We start from the raw sequence: 25,692 nt of genomic DNA on the forward strand, positions 1-25,692 counted from the left end.
CCATACCTTGGTTGGTAAGAATTGTTTTACTAGTGAATGGCTGGTCATGAAAACAGGAATGTGATTGCCAGAGGGGGCAGACTCAATGTGGACCAACAGGTGAAACCTGTGACCCTGCCAGTTAAAAGTGGTAAACTTGATCAGGAGAGAATAAGAGAAGCCCACAGTTTTGTAAGCCCAAAGTGTAGTCCTGGCTAAGGGGCGTGGCAGAACAGGGAGATTCTGGAAACTAAAGAGCCATAAAGGGCTGAAAGCTCTCCATAAATCTCTAGCTAACTGGAAAACTACATGAATGGGTAGAGAAGATGTAAGCAAGCCTGGCAAAAAGTAAAAGCTAAGGTTCACTTGAAAACTGACAGCAACTTTGTCTGTATTTCCCAACTCACACAAGGATTAATCGGAGGCCTTTCTTATTAAGATGCTTGAGCACAACCTCTGCCAAAGTCACTGGTTGATCACTAAGTTATACAGACACAGGTGCAACTCCTAGGAAGCCAAGCTTAAAAATATAAGAATAAAAAAAATGAGCAGAGACATCAGTGGTTGCACAAGACAAGTTATTGAAGCAAACACAACTATCAAAAAAATTAGAAGGCAGAGTTACTATGATCATTATCTAAAATGTCAAGTTTTCTACCAAAAATTACTAGACATGTAATGAAATAAAAAGGCATGACTCTTACTCAGGATAAAAGAGGTATTAAGTAGAAATTGTCAGAAATGATAGATTAGCAAAGACTTCAGAAGTAGATACTATAAATATGTTCAGAGAATTAAAAGAAAGATGACAATACTTGATAGGATATCTCAACAAACAGAACCTACAAAAGAAAAACTCTAGAGGTAAAGAGCAAATTTGAGATAGCAGAAGAATCACTGAATGTTTCAAATAATGTATTGTAGAAGTCTGGATTATCATCTATTAAGAAGAGACCAACAGAAATTATTCAATCCAAAGAACAGAGAGAAAAAAATATTGGAAGAAAAAGAAGAGAGACACCTATGGGAAGATATCACGTTACCAACATACTTGTAATGAAAGTCCCAAAAGATAGAAAGAAGCAGAAAAAATATTTGAAGAATTAGTGGTAAAAAAATCTCCCATATTTGATTTAAAAATTAACCTACCAATCCAAGAAGCTTTGAATGTTCAAGGAGCTCAATGAAATACAAAGAGGATCATACCTAAAACATCACAGTGAAATTTCCAAAATCCAAGGACAGAGAGAAAATATTGAAAGCATCAAGAGAAAAATGACATATAGAAGAACAGCAACACAACAGGTACATCTCATCAGAAACAATCTCATCAGAAACAAGGAAGGTCAGAGTGCAGTATAGAAGATATGAACAAAACTCTCAACCCTATGTCTAACTAACATATATGGAACACTCGACCCAACATTGAAACATTCCTCTGAAACACACATGGGACATTCTGTAAGACAGACCATCTGCTAGGCTATAAAGCAAGTCTCAATAACTTTATTTTTTATTTTTTTAAAGATTTTATTTATTTGTCAGAGACAGAGAGAGTGAGTGCACAAGCAGGGGGAGCGGCAGGCATAGGGAGAAGGAGGCTCCCCGCTGAGCAGGAAGCCTGATGTGGGACTCGATCCCAGGACCCTGAGATCATGACCTGAGCCAAAGGCAAACGCTTAACCAACTCAGCCACCCAGGCGTCCCTAAGTCTCAATAACTTTAAAGGAACTGAAATCATACAAAGTACATTCTCAAACCACAACAAAATTATGTTAGAAATCAGTGAGTCTTCACCAAAAAGCCCTTGGGCTTGGGTATGTAAAATAATCTGAGAGAATACTTGTAAAATGAAAAATATAAGAATTTGAATATAAAGCAACTATATTTTTCTCAAGGGAAAATTGGGAGGGAGGACAAGCTTATATTTTGGCATATATTGTAGGACTAAATACACCAAACTTTAGAGAAATATAAAACTGGGGGAAGAGGGTATCACTTCTGCACTTCTGGGGATTTTTTTTTTTTTTTGAGTATGTATTAATTACTTTCATAAATCAAGAAAAAAGATATTGCCACATTTTTAATATATTATCTGAAGATAACATTTATTTTTTTTAAGATTTTATTTATTTATCTGAGAGAGACAGAGATAGTGAGAGAGAGCACGAGCAGGGAGGAAAGGGAAGAAGCAGACTCCCCACTGAGCAGGGAGCCTAATGCGGGGCTCGATCCCAGGACCCTGAGATCATGGCCTGAGCCTAAAGCAGATGCTTAACCGATTGAGCCACCCAGGTGCCCTGCAGATGAACTTTATGCCCCTCTTCCACAGATCTACATCTGAAGTGCAAGTCAGGTTCCCCTATTATTACAGGAGTACCTATCTGTTCAAGCGATGGATAACTTCTATTCAGTTCTACTTAACTGGTTCAAAAACTTTAAAAAATATTTTGGTTTAAACTTCTCTGTCTCGGGGCGCCTGGGTGGCTCAGACGGTTAAGCGTCTGCCTTCAGCTCAGGTCATGATCCTGGGGTCCTAGGATTGAGCCCTGCATCGGGCTCCCTGCTCGGCAGGAAGCCTGCTTCTCCCTCTCCCACTCCCCTTGCTTGTGTTCCCTCTCTCGCTGTCTCTCTCTGTCAAAAAATAGATAAAATCTTTTAAAAATAAATAAATAAACTTCGTCTCTAATGTAGCTTTCTCCTTAACAGTCATTTCTTATTTAAGATTTATTTATTTTAGAGAGAAAGAGCACACACACACAAACAAGAGAGAGGGAGAGAGAATCTCAAGCAGACTCTGCATTGAGTACACAGCCTGACTCGGGGCTCGATCCCACCACCATGTGATCACGACCTGAGCCGAAACCAAGAGTTGGACACTTAACCGACTGAGCCACCCAGGGGCCCCCTTAACAGTCATTTCTGTATGGGATCACTGTGCTGACAATGCAAAGCTAAAAAATTAAAAAACAAGAGCAGCAACCTACATTAGTATACATGATCACTCAGGGGAAAAAGTAGACTCTAGGTCAGAATGCCAAGTTCAGGAATATAAGAAAAAACATGTTATTGTGATTATCAGCATTATCCTACGGCTTCTGAGATTATTTAATAATAAGAAAAATTTTCAAATACATCCTTTAAGGAGAATGACCCTATTAGCTGGTTAGCCCTGAACATTGGTTCATTCACACCTGTTATCCTAGTTCAGTTATTAACAACATTCAGAAGTATGCCCATTCGGGTAATAAATTACATGGTCACTCTGCTCCTTTGGATTTGTGTACGGCCAAATGCAGGGTTTTTGTTTTTGTTTTTGTTTTTTAAGATTTTATTTATTTATTTAAGAGAAAGGGGTGCCTGGGTGGCTTAGATGGTTAAGCATCTGCCTTTGGCTCAGATCATGATCTCGGAGTCTCAGGATGGATCCCCACATTGGCTCCCTGCTCAGCTTGTCCCTCTGTCCCTCACCTCTCTCTCTCAAAAAAATAAAATCTTTAAAAAAGAGCGAGCGACCACACAAGTGGGAGGAGGGGCAGAGGGAGAGGGAGAAGCAGACTCCCTGCAGAGCAGAGAGCCCGATGCTGGGCTGGATCCCAATGCCCTGGGGGATCATGACCTGAGCTGAAGGCAGATGCTCAACCGACTGAGCCACCCAGTCACCCCAAGGGGCAGTTCTTTAAGCACAGCAGATGGTTTGCTGGTAATGTGGTGAATATACCTAATGGCATCCCGAAAGTCTAGAAAGTAATTTCATTAGCCATCAAGGGAGCTTTAAAGATTATGGGTCAGAGCCTCGGCTATGGGCTAGCACTCGAGTTTCGGTTAACAAGAAGCTGTCAAATCTTAACTCTATTTATTTCTATAAATCACATCTTCCCTATCTTCGTGGCGGTCTCTTTCCCTTTACCCCTTTGACTTAGACAAACTACATTACCTTTGGGACACTTCAGATTCTTACAATTTCCTAACAAACAAATGATTTCAAAATCTTTTTTCATACCCTGAGTTCTCTGACTACACAGAGTTCTAGCTCTAGAGCCCTTTGGAGTAATGGACACCTAATGAACACTTTCCTGTACAGTGTGGCTACACTGTGCTCTCTAGACATTTCCCCCAAACTTCTCCACTACTCAGACTTCCCATCACTTTGAGCACCCTGGTGTTTGTCAGAACTCCTCTGCTCTTCCCACTGCATGACGAACCATTTACAAAGCCCAGTCACTTTTTACCTGCCTGCTCTGCTCTTACTGCAAAACCCCCAATTGTTTAGAATTCAATAGTTTAGAATTCATTTTGTCAGGGCGCCTGGGTGGTTCAGTCGTTAAGTGTCTGCCTTCGGCTTAGGTCATGATCCCAGGGTCCTGGGATCGAGCCCCGTGTCGGGCTCCCTGCTCAGCGGGAAGCCTGCTTCTCCCTCTCCCACTCCCCCTGCTTGTGTTCCCTCTCTCGTTGTGTCTGTCAAATAAATAAATCTTTAAAAATAATAAAATAAAATCCATTTTGTCATTGTTTTGGGGGAAGAACTGGTCTACTACTACTTGTTTACTAAAAAATTTTTCACAGTAAGGAATGTGGAATTTTGTTTATAGCACTTTTTTTTTTAGGTAAAATTTACATATAGTGAAATCTAAATGTGAGTGTATAATTCTATAAATTATGGCAAATATCCATGTAGAACAAACCTTTATCAAGTCACAGAATATTCCTATCATTCCAGAAAGTTCCCCCTTCCCAATCAATCTCTTCTTCAGCAGAACCACTTTTCTGATATTTTTCTGCCATGAATTAATTTTGCTCGTTCTACTTCATAGAAATGAAAACCTAACGATATACATTCTATAGCTTTCAGCTTCTTTTGCTCAACATATTGTCTGAAGTTAATCTATATGTCAGTAGTTTTTCTTAATTGCTAATTTGTATTCCATCATAAGAAAATATTATGTCTATCCATTTTCCTGTTGTTGATTCCAGGTTTTGGCTTTAAAATTATGAACATTCTATACATAGCTATCCTTCTGGGACAGCTGTTTTCACTTCTCTTAAGGAAATACTTTGGAGGAGAAGAGCTGGATCATAGGGCAGGCATAAGTTTAGTTTTGTAAAACATTGGCACACTTTTCTCCAAAGTAGTAGACCATTTCACAACGCCACCAAAAAAGTCCAGGAATTATGGTAGCTCCACATCCTTGGCAACACTTGGTGTTACTAGTTGTTTCAGGGTTAGCCATTCTGGGGCGTGTGTAGTGGTACTTCATTGTGCTTTTAATTTGCATTTTCCTGATGACTGATGATGTTGAGTACTTTCTCATGTGCTTATTCGCCATTCATATATCTTCCTTTGGGAAGTGTCTACTCAAGTGTTTTATCTAGTTATTTGAAACAGACTATCTTTTTATTACTAACTTACAGAGTTCTTTATATTTTCTAGATACAGGTCTTTTTTTTTTTTTTTTTTAAAGATTTTATTTATTTATTTGAGAGAGAGAGAATGAGAGCGAGTACATGAGAGGGGGGAGGGTCAGAGGGAGAAGCAGACTCCTTGCTGAGCAGGGAGCCCGATGCGGGACTCGATCCAGGGACTCCAGGATCATGACCTGAGCCGAAGGCAGTCGCTTAACCAACTGAGCCACCCAGGCGCCCTAGATACAGGTCTTTTTTCAGATATACATTTTGGAAATATTTATTCCCAATATGTGGCCTGCCTATTTATTTCCTTAATGGTCACTTTTAATGAGCAAAAGTTTTTAAGTTAAACCTAAAAATCATCTTCTTTTGTTATTTTGTCAGATCCAAGAAATATCTGCCTACTTACAAATCACAAGGCTATTTTCTTATATTTACTTATAGAAGCTTTATAATTTTAGCTTTTATGTTTAGCCCTTTGGTCCATCTTAGATAAAGTTTTCTTGTGAGGTGTGAGGAAGCATCAAGGTTCATATGGATATCTAATCACTCCAGCATTGTTGGAATGCCCTTCCTTTCCATTGAAATGCTTTGATGCCTTTAGGAAGTCAACTGCACATATGTGTGGATCCACTTCTGAGTTAGGCTACCCTTCCCATTTCCACATAAATATTAGAATAAGCATATCAATTTTAATTAAAAAAAAAGAAAATGTCTGCTGTGATTTGGACTCAACAGATTAATCTTGGCAGAACTTTTTTTTTAGATTTCATTTATTTATTTATTTGACAGAGAGAGAGAGCACAAGCAGGGGGAGCGGCAGAGGGAGAAGGAGAAGCAGACTCCCCACTGAGCAGGAAGCCCAACTCGGGACTTGATCCCAGGACCCCAGGATCATGGCCTGCGCTGAAGGCAGACGCTTAACTGACTGAGCCACCCAGGCACCCACCACTGGAATTTTCACAGGGACTGCACTGAGTCTATAGATGGCTTTGGAAAGTATGGACAGTTTAACAATATTGAGTATTCCAATCCATGAGCATGAGATATCTTTCCATTTATTTGTGTCTTCAGTTTGTTTCATCAATGTCTTATAGTTTTCAGTGTATAGATTTTTCACTTCTTTGGTTAACTTTATTCCTAAGTATTTTAGTGTTTTTGATGCCATCATAAATGGGATTGTTTTCTTATTTTCTTTTTCAAGTATTTTGAACATTAGCATACAGAAATGCAACAATTTTTGTATATTGAATTTATATCCTTGCAGCTTTACTGAATTTATTAGTTCCAATAGTTTTTATTAGTTCAACTCCCTGTTGAGTATGATGTTTGCTGTGGGTTTATTCTCTGGTTTCTTAAAATGCAAATTTAAACAGTTTTTTAAAATATATAAGCATTTTTTTCTGATATAAGCATTTAAAACTAAATTTTCCTGTAACTACTGCTTTAGCTGCACCCCACAAATTTTTATGTTATATTTTTATTATTTTTATATTATAAGTATTTGCTATTTTCCCTTGAACTTTCTCTTTTTACTTAGGAGTTACTTACAAGTAGAATATTTAATTCCTAAATATTTGAATGTCTTCAGGATCTTATTGTTTTGCTTTCTAATTAAATTCTGTTGTGTTCAGAGACATTCTATGTATGATTTCAATCTCTTAAAATTTATTGACATTGCCATCAGATGGTCTATTTCGACAAACAAATCATGTGCATGTGCAAGGAATATGTATTCTATAGTTTTGGGGCTTAGCGTTCAAAAATATCAATTGGGGGCGCCTGGGTGGCTCAGTCGTTAAGTGTCTGCCTTCGGCTCAGGTCATGATCCCAGGGTCCTGGGATCGAGCCCCACGTCGGGCTCCCCGCTCTGCGGGAAGCCTGCTTCTCCCTCTCCCACTCCCCCTGCTTGTGTTCCTGCTCTCGCTATGTCTCTCTCTGTCAAATAAATAAATAAAATCTTTAAAAAAAAAAAAAAAATATCAATTGGATCTGGGCATCTGGATGGCTCAGTTGGTTAAGCTTCTGACTTCAACTCGGGTCATGATCTCAGGGTCCCTCTGTCCCTCCTCTCTCTCTCTCTCAAATAAATAAAATCTTTAAAAAATATATCAATTGGATCATCATAATTGACAGTGTTTTTCAGATTCTCTATATTTGTACTGATTTTTTTCTTCTCAGTTACTGGTAGAGAGGTGTTAAAATCTACAGCTATGACTGTTGATTTGTATATGCTTCCTTTAGTTGTCTCAGTGTTTGCTTTAAGTATTTTAAAGTTCTGTTATGAAGGACTTACTAATGAATGTATATTAGGATTGTTGCATTCTTCTGCTGAATTGACCTTTTCATCATTATCAAACATTCCTCTCTCTCTCTCTGGTAATACTCCTTGTCTTGAAATCTATTTTGTCTAATGTTAATACAGCCACTTCAACTCTCTATGGTCAATAGCTGCATGGCATATCTTTTTCACCCTTTTGCTTTTAATCTATTGGTGATTTTATATTTTAAGTATAATTCTTAAAGATAGCATACTGTTAGGCATTTTTTAAAAAAGATTTTATTTACTTATTTAACAGAGAGAGAGCATAAGCTGGGGGAGCGGCAGGGAGAGGGAGAAGCAGACTCCCCGCTGAACAGAGAACCTGATGCAGGACTGGATCCCAGGACCCCGGGATCATGACCTGTGCCAAAGGCAGATGCTTAACAGACTGAGCCACCCGGACGCACCAGACATTTCTTTTTTTTTTTTTTTAATCCAGTCTGATAATCTCTACTTTTTCAGTATTGTACTTAGTTCATTGACATTTAATATAATGAAAATAGGACCAGACTTGAGTCTACCATCTTGCTGTTTATTTTCTATTTATCCCATGGTTTTTGTTCCCCTGTCCTTTATTTCCCATCATCTTTTCACTTAATTATTTGCTAGAATTTCAAAATTAACTTCTCTGTTGGTTTTTTAGGTATGCGCCTCTCAGCATTTTTTAAAAAGTAGGTCCTGGTGTGCCTGGATGGCTCAGTTGGTTAAGCGTCAGACTCTTGATTTTGGCTCAGGTCACGATCTCAGGGTTGTGAGATCCAGCCCTGCCTCAGGCTCTGCCCTCAGCAGGGAGTCTGTTTCTCCCTCTCCCTCTGCCCCTCCCCGCCCCACTCTCTCTCTCTCTAAAAAAAAAAAAAAAAAAAAAAAAGTAGGTCCTTCTACTAGTTCTCAAAGTATAGCCCCACACTAGCAGCATCATCACTTGTAATCTTTTTTTTTTTTTTTAAGATTTTATTTATTTATTTGACAAAGAGACAGTGAGAGCAGGAACACAAGCAGGGGGAGTGTGAGGGGGGAGAAGCAGGCTTCCCGCAGAGCAGGGACCCTGGGATCATGACCTGAGCTAAAGGCAGACGCTTAACCGCTAAATGAAGGCAGACGCTTAATGACTGAGCCACCCAGGCGCCCTAACATCACTTGGAATCTTGTTAAAATGCAAATTCTTAGGCCCTACCCCTGACCTTCTGAATCAGAACTCAGAGGGTGGAAGGGAGTCTGGCAATTTGTTTCATCCAGCCCTCCAGGTAATTCTGATGCACCCGGAAGGTTTTGAACCTCAATACTCTACAGATCAGAATACCCAAGCTTTACTTACTACAATCTACTCATAGTCAACATCGTATGCTCTCATAACAAATTCAAGAAGCTTGCAACATGATTGTTCCATTTTACACATATTTGCCATTTTCTTTTTTTTTTTTTTTAAAGATTTTATTTATTTATTTGACAGAGAGAGACACAACGAGAGAGAGAACACAAGCAGGGGGGGCGGGAGAGGGAGAAGCAGGCTTCCCGCGGAGCAGGGAGCCCGATGCGGGGCTCGATCCCAGGGCCCCGGGACCATGACCCGAGCCGAAGGCAGATGCCCAACGACTGAGCCACCCAGGCGCCCCCATATTTGCCATTTTCTATAGAAAGTTCATTATTGGGGCGCCTGGTGGCTCAGTCAGTTAAGCGTCTGCCTTCAGCTCAGTTCATAATCCCAGGGTCCTGGGATCGAGTCCCGCATTGGGCTCCTTGCTCAGCAGAGAGCCTGCTTCTCCCTCTCCCTCTGCTGCTCATGCTCACTCTTTCCTGCTCTCTCACTCTCTGTCAAATAAATAAATAAAATCTCTAAAAAAAAAAAAAATTTTTTTTCTTTTCAGATACTGTACTTTTTACTTCTAAATTTGTTAGACCTAAATAATTCCTCTTTATCTCTCAGATTTCCCCACTCATTATGACATTTACATTAAGTTTATAACAAACATTTTGAAGCCACTGCTAATTCCAGTATCTAAGCCATCTCAGCTAATTCTACTGATGGCTTTTTCTTTTGACTACAGAACCGGTGTTCATGTTTCTTCATAGGTTTAGTAATTTTGTTATTGCATACTGGACAGTATGGTAAACAAAAAATTATTGGCAGACTTTTTTTGGCCCTGCCCTGCTTCCTCTTATTAGTGTTTCAGTTATGAACCATCTTTCCTCCTTAATGAAGTCTTTGAATTTCATATAATTTTCATGTGTCACAAAATATTATTACTGGGATTTTTTTCAGCCATTTAAAGATGTAAAACTCAGGGTACCTCGGTGGCTCAGTTGGTTAAGCGTTTGCCTTCGGCTCAGGTCATGATCTCAGGGTCTGGATCGAGGCCCAAGTTGGGCTCCCTGCTCGCAGGGAACCTGCTTCTCCCTCTCCTCCCTGCTCATGCTCTCTCTCTAAATAAATAAATAAAATCTTTAAAATAAAAATTAAAATGTAAAAATCATTTTTTTTTAAAGATTTTATTTATTTATTTGAGAGAGCGTGTGTGTGCATGAGCAGGGGGTGGGGCAGAGGGAGAGGGAGAAGCAGGCTCCCCACTGAGCAGGGAGCCCAATGTGAGGCTCAATCTCAGGACCCTGAGAGCATGACCCAAGCCAAAGGCAGACGCTTAACCGACTGAGCCACCCAGGCACCCCAAACTTTTCTCATATTTTTTTTTAAAGATTTTATTTGAGAGAGCACGAGAGAGAGAGAGAGAGAGAGAGAGCAACAAGCCAGGTAAGGGGCAGAAGAAGAAGCAGGCTCTCCACCGAGTGGGGAGCCAGACGCAGGGCTCGATCCTGGGACTCCAGGATCATGACCTGAGCCAAAGGCAGATGCTTAACCGACTGAGCCACCCAGGCACCCCCTTTTCTCATATCTTGATACATCCTGTCCAACCTATTCTCCATTGTAACAAGAATAACCTACTTATAGACCCTCCATAAAACTGCCAGTCCTTAAAATTTTGAAACAATTAACTTTTATGTCACTCTATGCATTCCAACACTTCTCTGATTTGTAGTGGTACTGCAGACTTTATATCTGTACTTATTTATATGGTGTTTTAGAACTAATGTATTTTTTCAAGACTACAATCTCCCCCTCACTTCATCTCCAATCTCACCCGCAGACTAATTTTGTTGAGAGAGAGATCATCTATAACTTCTGTACATGGTTAAGTTGTCATGGTAAGTTATGACCAAATCAACTCTTCTCTTTTCTACCTGCATTTTATACGCACGATACAGTCTCCTCTCTCTAATCTACCTTTCCGTTTAATTACCCATTTTTAATAATATAATGGAAACATGTACCACTTTTATAACCAGAAAAAGTGATATTAATATGTAACTCAAGGTTACCTTTCCTCCAGAAAATATTCTTTGATAAATCCATTTTTTTAATCCAACCATTTTTTAATCCCTTTCAATACAGTTACTAATTTACCTACTCACTTAACACCTTATTATTTCCTGTGTTACATAAATTGTAATTTTAGTTTACCAAATTATTAAGGATTAATTTAAACTTGAGGTTTTGGTGGTACTTTCCTTCCATGTCATAACTGAACAGAACACACAGACTCACACCTATGAGTTGACAGAATTTACACCCTTAAAATAAAATTCTGAGCAAACTACCTACTATTCAGTCATTAGAAATGGACTATCCCAAACCCAAAGAGCACAAAAACAATGGTACTTGTGAACTAACCATTTAAGATTGGTTAGGAAGGAAAATAAATGATGTGAAAGCAAAAGACAGAACAATTTAAAATTTTAGAAATTTAAACAATGTCTAGCTATGCTTATTCCAGTGAATTTTAAATTTCATCTTTGTGGCAGTTTACTTTAGTTTATGTTGTAGTAGACATTGCTTTGAACTACTACACTTTTTCCCAAGTAGTTTAAAAACCAGATGCCACAGAAGAACAAATAATAACTTCTGTAGTACATTGCTGTAGAACTAGAGTTTAAGCTTTTAAAATTTAAAAGCCATTTGTCTAGTGGTTACCTAGTAGTTATCTTGGTGAAAAATTATAAAGCAAAATGAATGAGCTTATGTTCACTTACTTACCTGTAACTTTGGTTCCAATAACCAGGGGCAAAGGAATTTCATCTGGGAGATCTTTGAACTGGGAAACATCTGCAACTTTCCTTTGTTGTAAGAGCCTTATTTTCTGTCGTTTCTGTTTTAATGCTGATCTCTCTTCCTCAAAAAATGCAGAAGAACATCTAGAATAAATTATAAAAATCATATAAACTGATAACTATCCTATACAAAAACTTGAAATCACGGGGCCCCTAGGTGGCACAGTCAGTTGAGCATCTGACTTTTAGTTTCGGCTCAGGTCATGATCTCAGGGTCCTGAGATCAAGGCCCAGGTTGTGCTTAAGCTCAGCAAGGAGTCTGCTAAAGTTTCTCTCTCCCTCTCCCTCTGCCCTATCCGATGCTCACTCACACTCTCTCTCTCAAGTGAATAAATCTTTAAAATCAAAACAAACAGGGGTGCCTGGGTGGCTCAGTCGGTTGAGCGTCTACCTTTGGCTCAGGTCGTGATCCTGGAGTCCCAGGATTGAGCCCCACGTCTGGCTCCCTGCTCAGTGGGGAGTCTGCTTCTCTCTCTCCGTCTGCTCCTCCCCCTGCTCATGCTCTCTCTCTCAAATAAATAAATAAAACATTTTTAAAAAATAAATTTAAAAAAAAACCTTGAAATCAGACCATCTATCTTACCATTCCCTCTTTTCCTCTTTCTCTTGAATAATGTATTTGAGTTCTTAGAAATAATAATTGTTTCTCTTCAAAGTAAATTATATCTTTTTAAAAATAGGACTTTGCAAGACTTAAAGGGTTATAAGCAAGTCTACATTATCCTTCCCTACAAAGCAGGAGGATTTGTTCACCATCCTTTGACAACACTGCATCTGGATGCCAGGTCTCCTCCTGGGACAAAGTTCAACTATAATATTCTATTTAGAAGAACATGATATTTTCCCTGTGACCCAGAGAGCACGCCAATATAGAACTAAAGACAAGGCTTACCACTGTGTAAATGTTTAATCATACTTCCTGCCTTAAAGCATAAATACTGAATTTACCCTTATCTTTAGGGCCTATCTTACTTCTATTTTCAAATACTGGGATGAACCAAAGTAACTTAAACATAGCTTTCGTGCCACAAAATATATATCCATAAAACCACCATCACAGACAAGATAATGAACATCTGAAGACATCAATCACTCCCCAGAGTTTCCTTGTGGCACTCGATTATCCCTCCTTTGCATCCCTCCCACTTCCGTACCCCCACTTCTCAAGCAATCACTAAGTTGCTTTCTGTCATTATAGTTTCTATCTTCTAAAATTTTATATAAACGAGATCATCTAGTATGAATTCTTCTGTCAGGCTTCTTTCACTCAGCATAATTATGCCAAGATTAATCCATGTTGTTACATGTATCAATGGTTCTTTTTTTTTTTTTTTTTAAGATTTTATTTATTTATTTGAGAGAGAGAGACAGAGATAGTGACAGAGGATTGAGGCCCACGTCTGGCTCCCTGCTCAGTGGGGCGTCTGCTTCTCTCTTTCCCTCTGCTCCTCCCCTGCTCATGCTCTCTCTCTCAAATAAACATTAAAAAAAAAAAAAACAACTTGAAATCAGACGATCCATCTCACCGTTCCCTCTTTTCCTCTTTCTCTTGAATAATGTATTTAAGAATGAGATAGTGAGACAGTGAGAGAGAGCACAAGCGGGAAGGAGAGGGGGAAGCAGACTCCCCACTGAACAGGGAGCCCAATGCGGGACTCAACCCCAGGACCCTGGGATCATGACCTGAGCTGAAGGCAGATGCTTAACCGACTGAGCCACCAGGCGTCCCTCAATGGATCATTCTTTTTATTGGAGAACAGTATCCTTTTCTTTGAATGTGTTGTAATTTGTTTATCCATTCACCTATTGGTGGACATTTGCATTGTTTCCAGTTTGGGGTTATTACAACAAAGTTGATACGAACATTTCTGTATAGAAATGTTTTTGTATAATCTATGCTTTAATTTCTCTTAACTAAATACCTAGGAATAGAATGGCTGGGTCATATGATCAGTGTATATTTAACCTTTTAAGAAACCAAAGAAGCCAAATATTACCAAAGAAGATATACAGATGACAAATAAGCCACTTTGATGCTCCATATCATATGTCATCAGGGAAATGCAAATTAAGTGAGACACTACTAACATCTATTAGAATGACCAAAATCTAGAACACAGACAACACCAAATGCTGGCAAGATGTGGAACAACAGAAACTCTCGTTCATTCTGGTGGGAATGTAAAAATGGCATGGACACTTTGGAAGATAGTTTGGTGGTTTCTTACAAAACTAAACAAGTCTTATCATACAATCCAGCAACCACACTCCTTGGTATTTACCCAGATGAGCTGAAAACTTATGTCCACACCAAAACCTTAACATGGATGTTTACATCAGTTTTACTCATAATTGCCAAAACTTGGAAGCAACCAAGATGTCCCTTAGTAAGTAAAAGGATAAAAAATATAGTAGTATATTCAGACAATGGAATATTATTCAGCATTAAAAGGATGAACTATCGAACCATGAAAAGATACAGGGGAACCTGAAATGCATATTACTAAGTGAAAGAAGCCAATCTGAAAAGGCTACATATGGTATGATTCCAACATATGACATTCTGGAAAATGCAAAACTCTGGAGACAGTAAAAAGATCAGCAGTTGCCACGAATTGGGGCCATGGGGAGAGGAAGGAATAAGTGGAGCGCAAAAGATTACTAGAGCAATAAAAATACTGTGTATGACATTATAATGATAAATATATGTCATTACACATTTTTCAAAACCCACAGAGTAAACCCTAATGTAAACTATGGACTTGGGGGATTATGATGTGTTGATATAGACTCACCACAATGTATCACTGTCTTAACAAGATATTGTTACGGGGAACACTGTGTATCTGGGGGGGGAGGGAGTATATGGGAAATCTATCTTCCTCTCAATTTTGCTCTAAACCTAAATTCTCTAAAAAAAAAAAATAGTCTTAAAAAAAAGAGAGAGAGAAATCATCAGTTTTCCAAAGCAGTTACACCATTTTATAATTCCCCTCAGCAGCACATAGGATTCCAAGTTTCCCCATAGCCTCACCAACACTTGGTATGCTTAATCATGTAAATTCTAGACACTATGGGTTCATTTGCATTTTTCTATTGACTAATATGTTGAATATCTTCTCTAGTATTTCTTTGACATCCTTGTATCTTTGGTGAAGCATCTATTGAAATCATCTAGCAATTTATTAATTGGGTTTTTTTTTTGCATTTTTTTCATTGACATGAAAATGACATACAGTGTTATATTAGTTTCAGGTGTACAACATAATGAGCTGACAATTTTATACACTATTCAATGTTGACCACAATAAGTATATTCAACACCTGTCACCACGTTACTACAATATCATTGACTATATTCCCTATTCTGTACTTTTTTTTTTCATCTCCATGACTTGTTCTTTTTATAACTAGAAATCTGTACCTCTTAATTCACTATACTTATTTCACCCACCTCCCCTCTGGTAACCACCAGTTTGTTCTCTGTATTTAAGAGTTTTTTTGGGTTTTTGTCCTTTTTTTTTTTTAAAGATTTTATCTACCTATTTGACAGAGAGAGAGTGAGAGAGCACAAGCAGGGGGAGGAGCAGAGGGAGAGGGAGAAGCAGGCTCCCCGCTGAGCAGGGAGCCCGATGCGGGGCTTGATCCCAGGACCCCAGGATCTGAGTCGAAGGCAGACGCTCAACCAACTGAGCCACCCAGGTGCCTCTTTTTTTTCTTTTTTTAGTTTCCATACATGAGTGAATCATATGGTATTTGTCTTTCTTTGATTTATTTCACTTAGCATAATATGCTCGAGGTCCATCCATGTTGTTGCAAATGGCAAGATTTCACTCTTTTTTATGGCTGAGTAGTATTTCATTGTATATGTGTGTGTGTGTGTGTGTGTGCATGCGCGTGTGTGCAAGTGTTCTTATAAATGAGGGAAATATTCAAAACATCATCAGCAACATCATCTTTTAATAGAGAAATAAAATATTACCAGTTCAATTAAAAGTTCTCCTTGCATTTCATCACTATCTACAGAAATCATTAAAATTAAATTCTGTTTCTACTTGCCCAAGTCACTATATTTCCATGCCTTTCCTGGATTTTCCCACCATCTAAAGTGAAAAATTTTTGTATATGCTTTTACTAGGCAGAGACATAATATGAAAATAATCTAACAGATTTCAAAACTTCACTCAAGAGTAATATAAGGTTTTCCAATGTGTTAGAAAGCAAGATAACACTGCAAAAGGAAAAGTCATTTCACATGAAAAGTAATTTTCAGAAAACAACACATTGGATAGATTCACTTGATTTTTCTTTCTGGGGTTTTGTTTTTCTGAGATAGCGTGTGTTTTTATTTTATTGAAGTATAATAGACATATAACACACTTTGTAACCCTCAGGTGTACAACAGTGTGATTCAATATTTGTATATATTGTGAAATGATCACCACACTAAGTCTAGTTAACATCTGACACCACATATAGATAAAACATTTTTTTTCTTGGGATGAGAACTTTTAAGATCCACTGTCAGCAACTATAGTATTATTAACTATAGTCATCACACTATCCGCAACACACCAGGACTTACTTTATAAATGCAAGTTTGTACCTTTTGATGCCCTTCACCCATTTCGCCTACCCCCTTATCCCGTTTTTATATAAAGTAAAATACGCACTTCTAAGAAGGCTTTTGCAGTAATAAACGGCTTTTAAAAAGATAATAACAATGTAGGGATATCCTGAGAGCTTCATTAAATACAGCTGATTCCTGAAAAACATGGATATGACCGCCCACATCCACTTGTATGTTTTTTTTTTTTTTGACAAATGCAGTACGGTACTGTAAACATATCTTCCATTCCTTATGATTTTCTCAATACCATTTTCTATTCTCTAGCTTACTTTATTGTAAGAACACAGTATATAATACACATGACATACAAAATATGTGTTATTGACGGTTTCTGTTATCAGTAAGGCTTCCAGTCAATAGTAAACTACTAGTAGTTAGGTTTTGGGGGTGTCAAAAGTTATATGTAGATTTTTGTGCAGGGTTGGTGTCCCTAACCCCCATGTTGTTAAAGGATCAGCTATATTTTCTAGTGCATTCTTAAATATTTTTTGGAACATAGTGGGGCATAGATAATGTAAGAAAATTATATGCAAAGCCTGTAATTTGAACAAAAATGGAACTGTACATTTAATTGTAAGATGCATAGGTATAAAAAGGACCTACATTAACGCTAGTTAACTGGATATATTTAACATATAATTATTCTGAAAAGTTATCTTTCAGGACTAGTCTTTGTGAAGATGAAAAAGAATCAATGTGGTAATTATACAATTAACTTACTGATTTTATTTTAAATAAAAATATTATTTTTACCTCCGTGGTTTTCCCATAAGTCGCCTGATTTTTCCCCATTCTACTCTTGTTAACTTTCTTGTTTTTAAATTAGGAAAGGATTCCTTCAGACATACACAGAAGTCATTATCGCCTTCAAAAAGTGGTCTGTAAAACAGAAATGGTATTTTAATGGTTAAGACACAATGAGTTACTTTAGAGGCATAAATTTCAAAATATGCTTTCCAATTTTCAACATTATACTAATCATCAAATGTTCTTTCACTTCTACCCAGAACATATACAAAAGAGGCACAAATTCAAAGTGCTAAAACTAAAAGTAGCATTTGTGAAACAACCAATGTGTATAAGTTACTCAAGAAATATTGTCTGTGCTAGAGATTCAAGGAGACACTGATTTTTGTTAAATCTCATGTATGAGTATATCCTAGTATATCCTAGCACTGTCATTGTATCCAGTGAGGATGAACAATGTTAGCTACAATGTATCTTTGTCCCAACACCAAGGAGTCCTCTTTCAGATTAAATCAGTTTTATTTATTTTTATTTTTTTATTTTTAAAGATTTTATTTATTTATTTATTTGAGAGAGAGAGAATGAGAGAGAGAGCACATGAGAGGGGGGAGGGTCAGAGGGCGAAGCAGACTCCCTGCCAAGCAGGGAGCCCTATGCGGGACCCGATCCAGGGACTCCAGGATCATGACCTGAGCCGAAGGCAGTCGCTTAACCAACTGAGCTACCCAGGCGCCCTCAGATTAAATCAGTTTTAGAAAACTGGAAGACTCGGGGCACCTGGGTGGCTCAGCCAGTTAAGCGGCTGCCTTCGGCTCAGATCATGATCTCAGGGTCCTGGGATCGAGCCCTGCGTCGGGGCCCCTGCTCAGCGGGAAGGCTGCTTCCCCCTCTCCCACTCCCCCTGCTTGTGTTCCTGCTCTCGCTATCTCTCTCTCTGTCAAATAAATAAATAAAATCTTAAAAAAAGAAAAAAGAAAATTGGAAGACTCTAGAGCGTTAGGTCATGATCCCAGGGTCCCGGCATCGGGCTCCCTGCTCAGCGGGGAGTCTACTTCTCCCTCTCCCTCTCTTCCCGCTCATGCTATCTCTAAAATAAATAAATAAAAATCTTAAAAAAAATAAAAGAGAAAAACATGTCTCGTTTATTACAAATAAGGGAGCTTTGTTCTAGGGCATCTCCACTCCACGGTCTTTGTAAATTATAATACAGATTATACTTTCATTTGAGTTTTCACAAAAATGTATAACCACTTCTGAAAGGAGGAAGGGGAAAAGCAAACTATGAGGAATGGAAATGGATCAAAGTAGAATGAAGAACAGAAAAAAGAAATCAGGAAAAAAAAGAATCAAAACAGACCTACAGAAAAGAAAATAGCTTATAATGTTTGAAAAACTTAAATTTCTGGCTCAAGTGATATCCGCAATGTAAGCCATGATACATACTTATCTATATTTGAGTAGAACCATTCGTATATGCACCATTTATGTGCTTTGGGAAGCTTGAGTAGGTTACGTAATCGAAAACCAATCTTCTGTGAGGCTTTCTTATCTGGTGTAGACATTGTTGCCGTAAATTTCTATACAATAAAAAAATAGAGATTAGTTACAGGTCCATCATGCAAAAATGAACATCTATAACATCGAATAAATTTGTAAAAAGGTAGATTATGGTTAAGTACTCAAAAAGATTCAATACCACAAAATTTTTTTGTCATTATTTAACAAAATAAACATTCTGATTATTTCTTACGAAGTTAAAGTCTCCAGTTTCATAAGATATTCTGACAAGGAAAGTGAAAACATTTGCCTCCATGTTTGTACTGAGGTACAATTTCAATTTAGGTATGTAGGAAGAAAACTGTGAGAGAGAGAGAGAGAGAAAATGCAAGCAAACAAGCACTAGGCCCAGGAGGTTTCACCAGTGAATTCTGTATCAATCACAGCACCAATGCTATTAAAATGTTTTAATTCAATGAAAAAAAGAGCTTCACAATTATTTTTATAAAGACAGCATAAGCACATAAAATCTACCAAAGTATAATAAAAGAAAATCTCAAAAAAACACTCATTTGCATGAATTTTATTTTTTATTTTTTAAAGATTTTGTTTGAAAGAGAGCGAGAGCGCCTATGAGTGGGGGTGGGGGCAGAGGGAGAGGGAGGAGCAGACTTCCTGCTGAGCAAGGAGTCCAACAAGAGGCTCAATCCCAGGACCCCGAGGTCGTGATCTGAGCTGAAGTCAGACACTTAACCGACTGAACCTCACACCCAGGCCCCGCTGCATGAATTTTAGAAAATGCTTGGAAAGATTCTCCGTGCTCATGGATTGTAAGAATTAATACTGTTAAAAATATCCATACTATCTAAAACAATCTAAAATTCAATGCAATCCCTATGAAAATTCCAGTGGCATTTTTCACAGAAGTAGAACAATCCTAAAATTTGTATGGAATCACAAAAGATCCTGAATAGCCAAAGAATGTTGAGAAAGAAGAACAAAGCTGGAGGCATCAAGCTCCCTAATTTCAAACTATATTATAAACTATAGTAATCAAAATAGTATCATATTGGCATAAAAACAGATACACAGGTCAATAAAACAGAATAGAGAGCCCAGAAATAAATGCATGCATATATGGTCAATTAATTTACAACAAAGGAGGCAAGAATATACAATGGAGAAAGGACAGTCTCTTCAAAAAATGGTGTTGGGTGCCTGAGTGGCTCAGTCGGTTAAGCGACTGCCTTCGCTCAGGTCATGATCCCGGAGTACCGGGATTGAGTCCCGCATCGGGCTCCCTGCTCAGCGGGGAGTCTGCTTCTCCCTCTGACCCTCCCCCCTTCTTGTGCTCTCTCTCTCTCACTCTCTCTCTCAAATAAATAAAATTTAAAAAAAAAATCTCAGCATTTAAAAAAAAAATGGTGTTGGGAAAACTGGACAGTCACATACAAAAGAATGAACTGGACCACTATCTTACACCATACATGAAAACTAGCTCAAAATAGATTAAAGACTTGGGGCCCCTGGGTGGATGAGTCACTTAAGCATCCAACTCTTGATTCTGGCTCAGATCATGATCTCAGGGCATTGACATCGAGTGCTACATCGGGCTCCATGCTGGGCACAGAGCCTGCTTAAGACAAGATTCTCTCTCTCCCTCTGCTCCTCCCCCTCTCTAAAAAAACGTAATAAAAGAATAAATTTAAAAAAATAGATTAAAGACTCGAATGTAAGACCTGAAACCATAAAATTCCTAGGAAAAAATGTAAGTGGTAAGCTCCTAGACACTGGTCTTGGTGATGATGTTTTTGAATTTGACACCAAAAGCAAAGGCATCAGGGGCACCTGGGTGGCTCAGTCGTTAAGCGTCTGCCTTCGGCTCAGGTCATGATCCCAGGGTCCTGGGATCGAGCCCCGCATCGGGCTCCCTGCTCGACGGGAAGCCTGCCTCTCCCTCTCCTACTCCCCCTGCTTCTGTTCCCTCTCTCGCTGTGTCTCTCTCTGTCAAATAAATAAAAATAAAATCTTTAAAAAAAAAAAAAAAAAAAAAAAGCAAAGGCATCAAAAAAAGAGAGAAACAATTAACAAGTGGGGCTACATCAAACTAAAATCCTTCTGCACAGCAAAGGAAATCAACAAAATGAAAAGGCAATCTACAGAATAGGTGAAAATATTTGCAAACTGTATATTTGATAAAGAGTTAATACCCAAAATATATAAAAACTCATGCAACTGAATGGCAAAAAAACCAACCCAATTAAAAAATGGGCAGAGGATCTGAAGAGACATCTTCCCAAAGATCTACAGATAGATGGCCAACAGGTGCATGAAAAGGTGCTCAACATCACTCATAATCAGGGAAATGCAAATTCACAATAGGATTATCACCTCATACCTTTTAGAATGACTAGAATCAAAAAGATAAGAAATAACAAGTGTTGGTGAAAATGTGGAAAAAAGGGAGCCCTATGCACTACTGGTGGGCATGTAAATTGGTGCAGCCACTGTGGACAACAGTATGGAGGTTTTTCAAAAAAATTTTTAAAACAGAACTACCTTATAATTCAATAATTCCACTGCTGGGTATTTATCTGAAGCAAACAAAAACACTAACTTGAAAAGATATCTGCACCCCAAAGTTCACTGAAGTATAATTTATAATAGCCAAGACATGGAAGCAACCTAAGTGTTCATCAATGGACAAATGGATAAAGAAAACGTGGTGTATATATACATATATATACATTCATACACACACACACACACACACACACACAGGAATATCATTCAGCTATAAAAAAAGAATGAAATCTTGCCATTTGTGATAACATGGATAGGCCTTGAGGGCATTATGGTAAGTGAAATAAGTCAGAGAAAGTCAAACACCAAATGATCTCACCTAAATGTGAAATCTAAAAAAACTCCTCTGAAAAACAAAACAGACCAAAAAAAAAAAAAAGCATACACAAACAGAGAGAGCAGACTGGTGGTTGCTGGGAAGGGGGGAGTAAAATGGGTTGAAAGGGGTCAAAAGGTACAGACTTACAGTTATAAAATCAGTATGTCGTGGGGACGTAATGTACAGCATGGTGACTATAGTATATATTGTATTGCATATTTAAAAGTTGCTAACAGAATAGATTTTATTTTATTTTTTTTAAAGAATTCTTTTTTTAAAAGATTTTTATTTATTTATTTAACAGAGAGAGAGAGCACAAGTAGGCAGAGCTGCAGACAGAGGGAGAGGGAGAAGCAGGCTCTCCGCCGAGCAGGGAGCCCGATGCGGGGCTCGATCCCAGGACCCTGGGATCACGACCCGAGCCGAAGGCAGCCGCTTAACCGACTGAGCCACCCAGGCGCCCCTAGATTTTATTTTTTATTTTTTTCAGAATAGATTTTAAAAGTTCTTATCACAAGAAAAAAAATTTGTAACTGTGGTGACAGATGCTAACTATATACTTAATGTGGTGATCATTTCACCATGTACACAAATATCAAATCATTAGGTTGTGCACCTGAAACTTATATAATGTTATATGTCAATATTATCTCAATTTTTTAAAAGCTTAAAAAAAAGGTACCAGGGCACCTGTGGGGCTCAGTCAGTTAAGCATCTGCGTTCGGCTCAGGTCATGATCCTGGAGTCCTGGGATCAAGTCCCACATCAGGCTCCCTGCTCAGTGGGGAGTCTACTTCTCCCTCTGACCCTACCTCCTCTCGTGTACACTCTCTCCCTCTCTCCCTCAAATAAGTAAATAAAATCTTTAAAAAAAAAAAAAAGGTACCAGATAAACATCATCGGACCATCAAAAGAATACCACCCAATCAAGTGGAATGTGTGTCAAAAATGCAAGGGTGGTCCAGCATTAGAAAACTATTAATATAGGGGCGCCTGGGTGGCTCAGTCGTTAAGTGTCTGCCTTCGGCTCAGGTCATGATCCCAGGGTCCTGGGATCGAGCTCCGTATCGGGCTCCCTGCTCTGGCGGGGAGTCTGCTTCTCCCTCTCCCTCTGCCTGCGCTCCCCCTGCTTGTGCTCTCTCTCTGTCAAATAAATAAATAAAATCTTAAAAAAAAAAAAAACTATTAATATAGTCTGTCATTATTAATGAATAAAAATCATGTGGTCACCTCTACTGGTGCTAAAGATACTGGATAAAATTCAATATTCATTAACAAAAACTCTCAATAGAATTAGACAGAATGACCGAAAGTACACAATATACCAAAAGTTAAATGATACAGTTAAAGCAGTGTTTGGGGCAGGGGAGGCAGGAGAGGGGTTAATTTATAAGGTAAATGTCTATATTAGGAAAGGACAAAGATCTCAAATAAATAACCTATTCCTCCACCTTAAGCTAGAAAAAGAAGAGCAAAGAAAACCCAAAGCAAGCAGAAAGAAGAAAATAAAAATTAAAGCAGAAATAAGTGAAACAGAAAAATGAGAGACAAAATGATGAAACCAAAAGTTCTTTTTTTAAAAGATTTTATTCATATGAGAGAGCGAGAGTGCACGAGAGAGAGCAGGGGGAGGGGGAGGGGCAAAGGGAGAGGGAGAAGCAGACGCCCCGCTGAGCAGGGAGCCTGACACGGGGCTTGATCCCAGGATCCTGGGATCATGACCTGAGCTGAAGGCAGATGCTTAACTGACTGAGCCACCCAGGCACCCCCAAAAGTTCTTTGCAAATATCAACTGATGGACCTTTAGCTCTACTGACCAAGAAAACAAAAATAGATGGATACTTTCTTTTCTTTTCTTTTTTTTTTAAAGAGTTTTTAAATTTATTTATTTCACAGAGAGAGAGAGCGAGAGCAGGAACACAAGCAGGGGGAGTGCGAGAGGGAGAAGCAGGCTTCCTGCTGAGCAGGGAGCCCAATGTGGGGCTCGATCCCAGAACCCTGGGATCATGACCTGAGCCAAAGGCAGACACTTAATGACTGAGCCGCCCAGGCGCCCCTAGATGGATACTTTCTTAACCTGTAAAATTTATTTCTCCTCATTCTAATCCAAGTCATTATCATATTCAATGTTAAAATACTAAAAACATTGTCATTAAAGTGAAGAATGTGACCAAGATGTTGACTATCACCACAATTTTTTAACGTCGTTTTGATGGAATTATCCAATAAGAGGAATAAAAACTGTAAAGGAGGAAACAAAACCATTATTTGAAGGTGATATGACTGTCCTCGAAAACTCAAGAGAACAACTATAACCATTTAAAATAGTACAGAATTTAATAAAGTGGGCAAATACAAAGTTAACATACAAAAATCAGTATCGTAAAAAATCCCTACTTTTAATTTTTTTTTTTTTTTTAAGATTTTATATATTTGCGAGAGAGAGGATGAGAGACAGAGAGCATGAGAGGGAGGAGGGTCAGAGGAGAAGAAGACTCCCTGCTGAGCAGGGAGCCTGATGTGGGACTCGATCCCGAGACTCCAGGATCATGACCTGAGCCAAAGGCAGTCGCTTAACCAAATGAGCCACCCAGGCGCCCAAAAAATCACTACTTTTCTCTGTATAAGTGGGAACTAGTTACAGACAATAAAACAGAAGAAATATCCTGTTTATTTATGAAAGCAAAAGTGACAAGCACAAAAGTATTAAATACCCAGGAATACACTTAACAAATGTTCAAGATCAACATGGGAAAATATTTTAAAGTCTGCAGAGGGACACTGAGGCTTGAATAAGTGGAACTAAAACCAGTTCTTGGATAGAGAGTCTCAATGCTACAAACATGTCACATAGCATAAATTTATTCATAATATTAGTGCAATGCCAAGAAAAATCCCAACAGCATTTTTTTCCTAGTCAAGTTGATTCTAAAGTACCCACGGAAAAATAAATGTGCAAGAATACTTAGGAAAACCTAAAAAAAGGATATGTAATAATGTCTTACCAGACATTAAAACATTGTATAAAGCCATGTTAAAACAATTTGACACTAGCACATACAGAGACATATTAGACATAGATAGATAGAAAGTCTAGAAATAACCCCAAATATGCACAGGAATTTAGCTTGTGATACAGGCAGCATTTTAAATCAATGTATAAAAGATGGATTACTCGGGACGCCTGGGTGGCTCAGATGGTTAAGCATCTGCCTTCGGCTCAGGTCATGATCCCAGGGTCCTGGGATCGAGCCCCACATCGGGCTCTGTGCTCAGCAGGGAGCCTGCTTCTCCCTCTCCCTCTGCCTGCCTGTCTGCCTACTTGTGATCTCTCTCTGTCTGTCAAATAAATAAATAAAATCTTAAAAAAAAAAAAAGCATTACTCACTCAATGTTATCAGGACAACTAAATAGTCTTCGGGGGGTGGGGGAGACACAAGGTTGCAGTATTACCTCAGTCCTTATTCCAGAATAAATTCAGTATGGATAGAAAATTTAAGTATTAAGAAATAAATTTGAGTGAATTCAAAAAGTATAAATTTTAGACTAGGGAAGATCTCTCTGAGTAAGTATAAACCCAAGAAGTCATAAAAGGAAAGACAGTTTTATCTGACCCTTAATTTCTTTTCAATCCTACATAGTAAAAATACAGAAATAAAGTCAAAAGACAAACTACAAACTGAAAAAAATAACAACCAATTTAAGTAGTCAAAGGGCTAATATTCTTAATTATAGAATATTATAAAATTCTTACAAATGAATAAGAAAATGACCAAGAATCTAACAGAAAATAAGAAAAAAAGACAAACAGTTTACAGGAAAGAAATCGTTTTTAAACATACATGAAAAGTACCTCAACGTCACTCATAGATGAAATGCCACCCAGAACCAGCGTGATGCTATTATCAGATTGGCAACAATCTAGATGTTTGTTTATATACTGAGCTGGCAAGCATTTGGGAAAACAGGCACTATGATGTAATGCTGGTAGAAAATTTGGACCAGGGATGCCTGGGTGGCTCAGTCGGTTAGTCGTCTGCCTTTAGC

General features: G+C 38.3%; 1 protein-coding gene across 3 annotated transcripts in view; it reads right to left on the minus strand.

Moving 5' to 3' along the window:
* Positions 1-25,692, minus strand: part of LIN9 (lin-9 DREAM MuvB core complex component) — a 68,344-nt gene that overhangs the window by 27,536 nt on the left and 15,116 nt on the right. For all 3 annotated transcript variants that reach the window (XM_036118061.2, XM_036118062.2, XM_036118063.2), the window contains 3 exons: positions 18,690-18,823; positions 17,253-17,378; positions 11,796-11,953 (listed from right to left, as the gene is read on the minus strand). In XM_036118061.2, coding sequence (XP_035973954.1) covers positions 11,796-11,953; positions 17,253-17,378; positions 18,690-18,823 — 418 coding nt within the window. The remainder of the gene's footprint in view (positions 1-11,795; positions 11,954-17,252; positions 17,379-18,689; positions 18,824-25,692) is intronic.

The sequence above is a fragment of the Halichoerus grypus genome, chromosome 7 (assembly GCF_964656455.1).
Source record: "Halichoerus grypus chromosome 7, mHalGry1.hap1.1, whole genome shotgun sequence".
Lineage (NCBI taxonomy): Eukaryota > Metazoa > Chordata > Mammalia > Carnivora > Phocidae > Halichoerus > Halichoerus grypus.